This window comes from Engraulis encrasicolus, chromosome 1, assembly GCF_034702125.1.
Source record: "Engraulis encrasicolus isolate BLACKSEA-1 chromosome 1, IST_EnEncr_1.0, whole genome shotgun sequence".
Classification (NCBI taxonomy): Eukaryota; Metazoa; Chordata; class Actinopteri; order Clupeiformes; family Engraulidae; genus Engraulis; species Engraulis encrasicolus.
This window is the reverse complement of record NC_085857.1, coordinates 45,901,436-45,913,643: the sequence shown is the minus strand read 5'-3', so window position 1 is coordinate 45,913,643 and position 12,208 is coordinate 45,901,436. Positions and strand designations below refer to the sequence as shown.

Sequence of the window (12,208 nt, the reverse complement as noted above, 5' to 3'; positions counted from 1 at the left end):
CAATCTGCACTAGTCGACAGCGGGGAATCTTTATTGTTTTCTCCACTGAGGTGGGTGACATAGGGCAAGAGGCTTATTCAAAGTGATTTACAACTATTATTTTTCAGGGTATTGGTTACAGTCCCTGGAGCAATGTGGGGTTAGGTGGTTAGGTGCCTTGCTCAAGGGCACTTCAGCCATGGATGGAGAGATGTAGGGAGAGGTCAGGGGGTATTCGAACCAGCAACCCCTAAATTGAAAGACCAAGTCTCTAACCGCTAGGCCGCAGCTGCCCCAGGACTTGTGACTTGGACTTGAGTCACAAATTGATGACTGGAAAATTGGACTTGGCAATATCAGGAATGCCAAGGCAAGAGGCTACAGGCATTTGGAAACGGTAGGAGGAACCAGAGATGTGGACTTGTGACTTGGACTTGAGTCACAAGTTGAGGACTTGAGACATGACTTAGCAATATTAGGAATGACTGGTGACTTATATGTTATTGACTCAAGACTTGACTTGACAGTTTTAACTTGCAATGACTTGCAATGGCCTGTCAAGTCTAAATATATTCCATTATCTGCTTTTGTATGTGGAAATATTACAGTACATGAAAAAACCCAGCACAACCGAAAACATAACCTCTTTGGCAGAGGTAAACATGAAAAATATATGATTTGCCCTTAACCAGTATCAGTAGGTCTACTATTTTTGTCAAGAACACGACTGGCAAAGGGGGACCTGCATAGCAGTGTGGAGGGGTAATGAATTCATGACCAGAGGTAAATGTCAAGATTGTGTGTAAAATACATGGTGACTTAAAGGTACACTGCGCAGGAAATGGAAAAAGGTACTGCAACTATGATGCTCATTGAAATTGGGTTGCCTATTGCCAAATTTGATCTTTTCATGAATGTTTACTAAGTAATAAACAAATATTTTCTAGTATGGCCCAAGTACAGTCATTTTTGTAGCTAAAATGGCTATTTCTGGAAATCCAAAATGGCGGACCAATGAGAAGATCCCCCTTTTCATGTATGAAAAGTGCAATTTTTCCAGTCATAATGAATACTTTGAATTTGGTGGTGGTGGTAAGTATTCATGAAAAGGTAACATTAGTGAATGGGTAGCATGGATTCTGGAAATAAACAACTAAAAATCTCACACAGTGAGAGAGGTCTTGGTAAAAAAAAAAATAGACTTGGACTTGGACTCGACTTAGACTTGACTTGGTCAAATGTGGCTTAACTTGTGGCTTGACTCAGACTTGATTGGAAGGACTTGAGACTTACTTGTGACTTACAAATGAGTAACTTGGTCCCATCTATGGGAGGCACTACAATGACTTCCTTCTCTGTCTGTTTCTCTCCCCTGGCCTACCACTGCGACTGTCCCTGTTTGGACCACGTTGCTACACAAAGACTGAATTGAACCTAATGCCTGAACACACCATGATGCATTGCATAGATTTAGCACTGGGCTTTGGGATTTTGCCCTGGATTTAGCAGCCTACTGGCCTTAACCCACGTTAAGTTACTGTAGGCTGTGATGCTCAGCTCCACACATAAAGCATCTAGTGCTTGCATTTGGGTTTAACCCGGACTGAGCTACTGGGATCATCACACGTTAGTCAGGCTTGATGTAGATCTAGCACTGTCATTTGGGTCCATGCCAGGAGCTAAGGCTACAGTACACACCAAGCAAAGTGTTGACGCCAGCCTAGTGGTAAACAGATATGAGCAAGAGGACACCAACCTGCTGGCAAACAGACAATGTTTTTCATCTTGCGGTTAGACACATTACTGAAGTAGGCAAGGAGGGGGAGAGAGAGAGAGAGAGAGAGAGAGAGAGAGAGAGAGAGAGAGAGAGAGAGAGAGAAAGAAAGAAAGAAAGAAAAAGAAAGAAAGAAAGAAAGAAAGAAAGAAAGAAAGAAAGAAAGAAAGAAAGAAAGAAAGAAAGAAAGAAAGAAAGAAAGAAAGAAAGAAAGAAAGAGAGAGAGAGAGAGAGAGAGAGAACTAAAACAATGAGTAACAGTTCCATCTTGGAACGTTTGCTAGTTTCATAGAACATGGAATCAGGTTACATCACAGGACACTACTGTGTTGACATCCCCTGCAAAGACTTTCAGTTCCACCTACAGATATAGGAAGAATACTCTTTAAAAGGGGACTTTGTACATTTTTCATAACCATGCTTAAAGGCTTTAAGATGCTTCATTGACATATTTGACTACCATGTCAACTGCCCAAAATAATAATACGGATAGAGCGTCAAGTGGGCTTAAACATGTCAGGTGGGGTGCTCAACTGTAATAAGCTTACTGTTGTATTACTTCTATTACTCCTTTATTACAACTGATTTCACCCTAAAAAACACATTATCTCTGCAATGACTTAAGAACCAAAGACAACATTTTCTGGAGATGTAAATGATATTACATCCCAACTTTAGGGATAGGATTTAATTTAACAAACATAACTTTCTTTGATGTTCATTTTGTAATAACTAAGCATTTCATAACTCACATTGATTGCTGTATTCCATACTGTTTGTGTAAATAGTGGAGTCAGAAAATAGCACTCAAAAATGTCAAAAAAACATTTCAATGTGACCTAAATTGTTATGAATGCATATAGTACCGCCCATCTAATTCAGATTTTCTTATTCCGTTCCATAATGGTGCCAGATTAGTGTATTTAAATGTTGGAGCAGGCTTCACCCAAACAGATGTTGTCTTCTTTTAGGATGCCGACCAACATAATGTCGCACTGAAAAGTAACAAGAGGTTTCACCATTCGTTTTTTTTTTTTTTAATTACACACGTGTAATAAGGAAGTTAATGTATGTTGCGAACTCATTTTACTTGGCAGATTAGTGCAGCCATGCAGTCTTGGGGTTTTACCTTGTCACAACAAAAATGTGATTCGTTTCGCACACCTCACCTGCCCTGATGAAGGCCTGAGACCAAAATGACAGGATTGAAAATAAAAGTGAAATGATCAGTGTCAGGGTAGGTTTAAAAAAAAACCAAAAAAAAAAACCAAGTTTAATTCAAATCTGTGCCGGTTGGGGCCCCAAAGTGTGGGAGTTCACACAATGACCCATTTCTTAAACCACCCTCTTAGAACTTGGTTTACATAGCAACCTATGCAGGCTATGCTTGCAGGGCTGCATTTTAGGGATGCACCGATACCGATACTGGTATCGGTATCGGCTCCCGATACTGCTCATTATACTCGTACTCGTACTCGTCAAGCACTTGCCGATACCAGCTATGAGTACTACTATTACTCAAAACAACGCAAAATCTTGTGATGCTCTGTGGACTTGAAATCAGCATGGAAAAAAGTGCCAAATCATACATTTACTAACATTTAAATCTACATGGAAATGGACAATAAAAATATCACAGGTGGAAAAAACAAGGCCGTGCATTTATTTTCATAGTATTTTGGTGGTAAAAGGTATCGGTATCGGTACTCTGTATCGGCAAGTACACATATTAATGTACTCGTACTTGTATCGGTTTTCAAAAAAGTGGTATCGGTGCATCCCTACTGCATTTGTGTCATTCCATCTACATACAGTACATGTACTATATACTGCCCTTTAAGCAGACTTCAGTCAGCAGACTGAGGTAAGGTGTCGCTGTGACTGCTGTTGTGTGCATTCATAAAGGTGTGATAGAGATCGAAGGTCAATCTCCCCCTCGTTTACACACAAACATGCAAGCACACAAACGCACGCGCACACACACACACACACACACTTGTGGAGAATTGGCACACCATAAAACACAGTGTGGCTTTTCACCACATTCCTTGTTTTTTTTTAAATTACAGGCAATGCTAATGAATTAGAGCAAACAAAAAGACACACACACACACACACGCTCACGCACACACACTAATAAACATTTTAATTCACGATAAGTACATGGCGGGAAAAGATGCAAGTTTACTGTACACAACCTGACTGCAATACTGGCACTTACCCGTAACTCTACAATCCTCAAACACACAAACACACACACACACACACACACACACACACACACACACACACACACACACACAAACACACACACACACACACAAACTGATAAACATTTTAATTCACCATAAGGAACTGTGAATGCACTCAGTTACACACACACATGTGTATTCCTTCCCCAAGGTAAGCTTAGATGCACCATCGACAGAAAAACACTTTGTCAGTTATATGACACAATAGCCATGAACATTTCCTCAACACGATTTTAAGCTTCTGCATCTCCATACTGGAAGTCGGAGACAGCCAACTCAGCAAGACTGACTCATCACTGAATATGAGAGAGAGAGAGAGAGAGAGAGAGAGAGAGAGAGAGAGAGAGAGAGAGAGAGAGAGAGAGAGAGAGAGAGAGAGAGAGAGAGAGAGAGAGAGAGAGAGAGAGAGAGAGAGAGAATACAAATCCTAGACAATTCATCCTGAAACAAAACCTCCTGCACCACGCACTTTCCTCTTCATCTCAATCATTCAAATTCTATTGAAATCTCAGGGAAAAAACCTGATTCTCTGGAAAGCACCCTCATCCCCCAGCACACACATCCACAACTCACACATCTTCACCAATACAACACACACACACACACACACGTGCACAGGGGCGCTGCCAGAAATGCTGGGCCACATGGAAGATTCGAATTTTGGGCCACCTTAAGGGCTCGTATCAGTGCTTGGGCCCTTAGAATCTGTACCACGAGAGTCCTGACCCCGACAGTGACCTCCTCGCCACCAAAGCGTCATCACTGGACACGCTGTCTGCCCTAGGACTGCAGACAAGAGAGGACCATGTCTATTACAGAGACGCTCCACTATGCGGGACGTCCCGTTTCCTGTGCGTTATCATCACTGCCCACTGACCGTCTTTGTGGAGACAAACCCCTTTGTCTTGACACAGCATTTATTTCGCCTGTAAGTAGCTGAGTTGAGACGAAAATGGGCGGTGATAGCCTGGGTCTTTCAGGACTAGCCCTAGCCCTGCTCTGATGATTGTGACAAAGGAACTTTCCAAAAGAAAGAAAAACCGCTGAGAACGGGGAACGTTTTTTTCTTTCCATGAGACCGCTACCACAGAAAAGGCTGCATGCATTGCGATGACATACTTTCTTGGTGACAAAAGCAGCGGCGAGTTTAGTTGTTTACAACGTTGTTTCGCCTCACGTAACAGACTTTAGGATAACAGACACAGCACAAGTTCAATTGACACCGAGTTGTTAAAAAAATGAAACATTCTAACCTACATCTCTCTTCAAGGCCCAGTTCTCACTTTACTCAAAGTTGATCCTAATATGTAGATCTAGTGTAGTACTTAATAGTTAGCGTAATCCGCTGCGCCTTCCCAAATCCCCATACACATCCTGTTTTTCAACATCTGTCCAGGGGTTGAGGAAAAAGTGACAGCTACTGTCCTTAATTTTTCATTAACCATCAACCTCTCCACTCATTCGTGGCTGTGCGTAATTTAAATAGCATGAACAAAACATCCAATGCCTTTGCATAATTTTGTGGAAACGCTAAAATTCCTCCGTCTGTCAATCTCTTACGGAGTGAAGAAAATGTGCTGACCTAGTTAGAGCTTTTTTACGAGTGAATTACCTTCCGACAAAGTTCTCCAGCACACTACTTTTCCCAGCGCTCTGTCCTCCGACCACAGCGATCTGTGGAAGGTCCAAGTTGCAACTCTGTCCGATTGAGCTGAAGGCGTCTTGAAGTTTGTTGACGAGGGGAATGAGGTCCTCCATCCCCCGGTTCCCCATGGCTAGACCGACACGACACCGTGGCACACGCCGAGAAGCTGACTGGGTGAGGCGGCGTAGCCAAGATCCTCAGTTTGGATGGAAATATCCAAACTACAGTGTTGTCTCCTGTGCCTCGCAAGCGATTGGATGGAATTATTACATAGATAGCACAAGACACCCAGGCGACACTCCAACAAAAAATGTTAAGTCCAAATAATGCAAAATAGGCTATCTTGAATTTTACACAAAAAAAAAACAGGGTCTGACTGAACAACACTACAGAACTTCAGTTATCCGGTCAGAAGACTTCGAACGTCCGGAGTATGCCAGTGAGCACTCCGAGTTTTCTACCATTGGTCAGGCACACTGCCTGTCATGACATCCTGTGCTGTCATTGGTGAAGAGTTTATCGAAGGGAAGAGGGTTGTCGAAGGCGATTGGCTAACAAGACCAGCGGGCAAAGCCCCGTATGACACGGAGGCGCCCCAGTAGGCTAGTGACAATGGGCCCAAAAAGGCCTTCGTTTTCGAGATACCCCAACCGGAGGTAGAACAAAACCCAATAATGTTTTTCTTCATCTCTAAGGTGTCCCATACATGAAAATGATTCTTGGCCAAAGTGATTTTAATGCTAAGCCTAAAAATTTCACACATTTCCATATGCACCTCCAAACAAAAAAAGCACCCAAAATGTGACTTCTCCGTATGGGAGTAGATATACAAAAAAACATGCAGAAAATTACCAGAAGCTCTGAGAGCTTTGAGAATTGGTATGCTTGTGCCCAGGGGCTACCTGCACCAGATAGAAGTGTTTGTATTGGACCATCTTGATGTATGAAGGAGATATAAGCATTTAATCACACACCTAAAATAGGCGGAAAATGAAAAAAAGTGATATTTATACAGAATGTCATCATTTACATTGTAATTGCTTTGTCAGGGAATGTCATATGCACACATATGACAGCTTGGTGGAAAGAAGAGATTGTGCTGAATCCAGCAATACCTCATATGTAGGCCTATATATGTTCTGAATATTAAAGATGCCATATCGTCCAATGTATGAGGTGCCCAGAATGAAAAAAATCGAAAAGGAGTTACAGGACCTATTTCAATACACTTTATTGGTGACAGGAATGCTCCAAACTGTATTACAGTAGCCTATTACTTCAAATTAACTTATTATTAGTGTGTGGTGCTATAGATTATGCTTGAATGAAGAATCAGATTAGGGTGAAAATATATTTATCACTAGTGTGTGTATATAAATAATTTCTTGCACATTGTTAAGATGGAAAATGCAGTGACTCCACCTACTTCCAATGCCTTGCAACTAGCTCATCAGAATATTGCATCACTCCTTTCAGGTAGATATGATAGAGGAAGGGGAAATAGGGTGGATGTTATTCAGTTTGTTCAGAGATCTTTTATCTTCCACGAAGTGGAGCTCTCCAGTTCTTCTTCCATGAAAGAGCCAGCTTTCCTTATCAGTCTTTCAAGACACCCAATACCCCCTCATAGAAAAGGACACATACTGGCTTCAACAGTCTCATAGAACATATTAAGGAGTTTATAGCAGACAAGTATAGCCAATACTGTACTTTTTTGTAAACTGCATCTTTGGCTGACCAGTCCAGTTTGTTGTCTTGGTATACCCTGAAATACTTGGTATACCCTGAAATACTTAGATGTGCTTACAATCTCCACTTCATCAACCTCAATGGAGATTGGTTGCAGAGCGGGCTTAGACCTCCATAAGTCCACCTTCATCTGCTTGGTGTTAGTGTTGAGTTGTAGGTGCATTACACCTCATGATATGTGTGATATGTGATACTTATGTTAAGTCCGATGTGCACAAAGTGAACAGGAGAGGAGGGAGCACAGTTCCCTAGGCTGCTTTAGTACCACATACTACAGTGTCCAAGAGGGAATCTTTCAGTTTGACAAACTGTGGCCACTCTGTTAGGTAGTCCCTGATCAAGTGCACAAGGAGGGCATCCAAACCCAGGAGCGTCTCTCCCAATGGAGGGTTGGATGTTGTAGAAAGCGCTGGAAAAGTAAAGGAACATGACTATATGTCCTGTGTAATAGGTATGTGATGGCATCATCCACTCCAACCTTCTCCTGGTATGAAAACTGTACTAGATCCAGTGCATGCCTTACTGCAGTCTGAGTGTATGTAACAGCATTGTCTTCATGCTGTGTGAAGGGAGGGCCTCTCGGTTGAAGTCGTTTATCTCTTTTGGATGTGGCTTTTTGGGGACCAGGATAAGGCATAATGTGTTCAGAGTTGGTGCCTTACTAAGATGTACACTCGGGCTGAATAAATATTCCAGCAGCTCAGCCAATTCAGCAACACAGGTCTTCAGCAGTCTTGGTGATGTCCTATCCAGTTAATGGGCTTTAACCAGGTCTGCTGTGATTATAGAGAGGAGGGAGGGAGGAGGTGCTGGGTGGTGGTAGTGTGATAAATAAAGACTGCTCCTGGAAGGAGCAATGCTTTATGTTTACATACAAATGGTATGTGTATTACCAAAGCCTGACAGCAGGAAGCAAATGCCTTTTATTTCATGAGCCTACTGTAATAAACAGGGTGGGGAATAGCAAACATATTCAGTGAATTCAAAAGTTCACAGATCCACGCACAGCTTCTTCATTAGGTTCACTCAGGCATTACCTGACATCACTCAGGTGTGGCTTAATACCATCATGTAGGAGCGGGAAAGGATCTGCACACTGCTTGCAAAAGACTTAATTTATTTGGAGCAATGTTTCGATCATAGATCTAAAGAAGTTTTTTGATTTGGCACCTGCTGATGCTTTTCTGATGGATGTGCGCGCTTTCCACTACACTCTTACCATCATGTCACATGTTAGTGAATTGAATTCAGTGAATTATTTGTTTCAAAGCTTTTATTTTAAATTGATTAACCCACTTTCTGCCATTAAATGTTAGTGCACCATATCTGTAGCCCACTGGTGACATTTCACTTAACTTATCCATGTCATCTGATGACTATATAGCTGGATTGACCAAGTAAAGAACTATGATGTCTCACACTTCTCTTCATCCGGTAGCAGATCATTTTATTTTTACAATATCATTTTGGCAAATCATTTTTGGCAAATAGGCGGAAAGGTAAGGCTAGGGTCTGTTTGTTAAACTAAGGGAAATAACAGTGTGTCAAATACACTAGACTTCAATCCAGCAACCACATCATATTCTACAGCTAAGCAAATGGTTTGGCTGGACCTGGAAGAAAGGGCCAACCAAAGTGCAAGTCAGAAGAGTAATGACGTTATCAATCCTGGTCCATTTGCTAAATATAGGCTTAATACAATTAATTGGGAACAAGGCATTGGAGGTAGACCACACTGGGCATTCCTTTAATGTGCCACGGTCAAGACCCCTCAACTCAAATCCTCTCAGGGGTACCAAGGTTCTGTGCTAGGCCCCCCTGTCTTTGCCATCTTTATCTCATCTCACTGGGCAATGTTGTCCACTCACCCTGCTCCCTGCTTTGTTGATGATAAACACCTGTCTGTCCAGCGAGATAACTCCATAGTTTNTGCGTGTACACTACAAACGTTTCAGAACATCTCTTTCACCTCTAGATGTCTAATCTAGATGTCTAACCTTTGTATCATTTCAAGCTATGCATTCAATGTCTACAACTTGAATTACAATAAATAGCTGGGAAAATTAGGGTGTTATAATGCTCTAATGCATTGTCTTGGTTCCGCCTTTTTGTAATGTCTATGTGTCTATCTGCCTGTCTCTTAGACCTGGCCACATGGATGAAGCAACACCACCATCATCTGCCATTATATCAAGCAAGACATGAGGTCAACCACTGTTACCTCAGAAAACGCTACATAAACCTGGGTGTTATTATTTATGACTGCCAATCTTTTCTGAAAACACTGCTTAAATTACTGATGCTCTTTTGCACTGTTCAATAAACAGAAAATCAGACTGTACCTGACCCAATATGCCACTCAGGTTCTGTTCCTTGAGTGCAATTCTCTCTTAAGGAACTGTTTAATTTGATCTGAGGCTGCCCTAAAACGTAATGTTGCTTCGCAACACTGTAACACCAACAGTCTGGCCTTGGCCTCTGACAAGGTAATCCCAATGGGCTGACAAGTTACCAGCTGATACAAGAGTTTGGTCATCCCCCTCAACTTTTAAGAAGATGAAAACACACATATCACACATACCATACACATATCTTCTAGGAGTATTTATCTTCATGCTCAACTCTTATAACCCTATATACAGTATACGCCTGCACTCTGTATTTCCCACACACACTGAATGTAGCCATTGGATAAAAGAGTCAGGGAAATGTAATGAACTTAAACTCCCTATACTGGCCAGATCTAGACAGGGTGAGATGACTTAGTCATTATGCAAAATGCTGGAACCAGCTTCCTGTCCAAATTAGAACTGCCCCGATAGTATCTTATTTTAAAAAGAAATGTGAAAAGGTTTATTCTCATCTGCATTAAGTGATACAGTACAGTACACAATGCATTCTTTCTTCTCTTTTCTCTTTCTCTAATCGTTAGGACATTGAATGGCGATTTTGTATCATGATGTACTTTGATTGATTGATCGATTTTATTGATTTAGGTTTATCAATGCCATTACAATACCTGTATACATCAGTGGTATGTTGGTGCAGTGTATCTCTGGTACGCTATATTATTGTAAGGAAGTTTTAAGAACAAATATCCTTATACCATATAGTTCCCTCACTGTGTTGTATTGGTTAATAATATTATACTTAAATATATACTAGGCCTCAGAGCACCACTACGGTTAATTAATGAACCAGCCTTTGAACTTTTATATCTATGGAATGGACTGGTTCATTTTCTTTCTTTTTTGGACACATTATGTATTGAACGATGTACCATCATCAATGTTGAGAATATATATACATATTTGGTAATGTTAGATTTAGCACAATCTCATCTTTTCCAGCTTTACAATAGCCTACAGATGAAAGAAATATATATATATATATATATATATATATATATATATATATATAGCTGGCTCTTTCATGGGAGAAGAACTGGAGAGCTTCACTTCGTGGAAGATAAAAGATCTCTGAACAAATTGAATAACATCCACTCTATTTCCCCTTCCTCTATCATATCTACCTGAAAGGAGTGATGCAATATTCTGATGAGCTAGTTGCAAGGTATTGGAAGTAGGTGGAGTCACTGCATTTCCAGCTTAACAATACCTACAGATGTGCAAGAAATGATATATATACTGTATATGTATATACACGTATATACACTAGTGATAAATATATTTAATTTTTCACCCTAATCTGATTCTTCATTCAAGCATAATCTATAGCACCACACACTAATAATACGTTTATTTGAAGTAATATAGCCTACTGTGATACAATTGTGAGCATTCCTGTCACCACTTAAGTGCATTGAAATAGGTCCTGTAACTCCCTTTCGATTTTTTTCATTCTGGGCACCTCATACATTGAACGATATGCCATCTTTAATATTCAGAAAATATATACATATGAGATATTGCTGGATTCAGAACAATCTCACCTTTCCAACAAGATATCATATGTGTGCATATGACATTCCCTGACAAAGCAATTACAATGTAAATGATGACATTCTGTATAAATATCACTTTTTTCATTTTCCGCCTATTTTAGGTGTGTGGTTAAATGCCTATATCCCCTTCATACATCAAGATTGTCCAATACAACCACTTCTTTCTGGTGCAGGTAGCCCCTGGGCACAAGCATACCAATTCTCAAAGCTCTCAGAGCTTCTGGTAATTTTCTGCATGTTTTTTGTATATCTACTCCCATACGGAGAAGTCACATTTTGGGTGCTTTTTTTGTTCGGAGGTGCATATGGAAATGTGTGAAATTTTTAGGCTTAGCATTAAAATCACTTTGGCCAAGAATCATTTTCATGTATGGGACACCTTAGAGATGAGGAAAAACATTATTGGGTTTTGTTCTACCTCCGGTTGGGGTGTCTCAAAATTTTGAGGCCATTGTCACTAGCCTACAGAGGCTGTAGTTTATTTTCCCCTGCAAGCAAGAACTTACTGTACTACATCAAGGTTTCATGTACACATCATCTATATTCACAGTCTTAAATAGTTAATATATTTTTTCTTCAAAGTGCACTTCAGTTATAAACAATTGTCTACACAGTGGAAGTAGGCTACAACAGAAGTATATTTAAATATACACTGTAAGATTTGGCCTACCTCTACTTTTACTAAATAACAAGCTTCTACTTAGCCTAGTAGTGTCATCTGACACTGGGCGCCAGTTTAAGCTCAATGCTGCCATCTATTGAAAAAAATAGGAAAGAAAGAATCCACTCCTTACAAGACAATGGCATATCTTGCATAATGGTAGTGAATATTTTGGTTAATAACA

The 12,208-nt window shown here is 40.6% G+C and overlaps 1 protein-coding gene across 5 annotated transcripts in view; it reads right to left on the bottom strand.

The window, feature by feature from the left end:
- The window catches only part of LOC134453136 (dynamin-2), a 48,194-nt gene extending 42,150 nt beyond the window's left edge, over positions 1-6,044 (bottom strand). For 4 of the 5 annotated variants that reach the window (XM_063203946.1, XM_063203962.1, XM_063203954.1 and 1 more), the window contains exon 1: positions 5,618-6,044. In XM_063203946.1, coding sequence (XP_063060016.1) covers positions 5,618-5,778 — 161 coding nt within the window. In that variant the 5' untranslated portion in view covers positions 5,779-6,044. The remainder of the gene's footprint in view (positions 1-5,617) is intronic. The other variant, XM_063203979.1, reaches the window with a different exon arrangement.
- Positions 6,045-12,208: the final 6,164 nt, after the last annotated feature.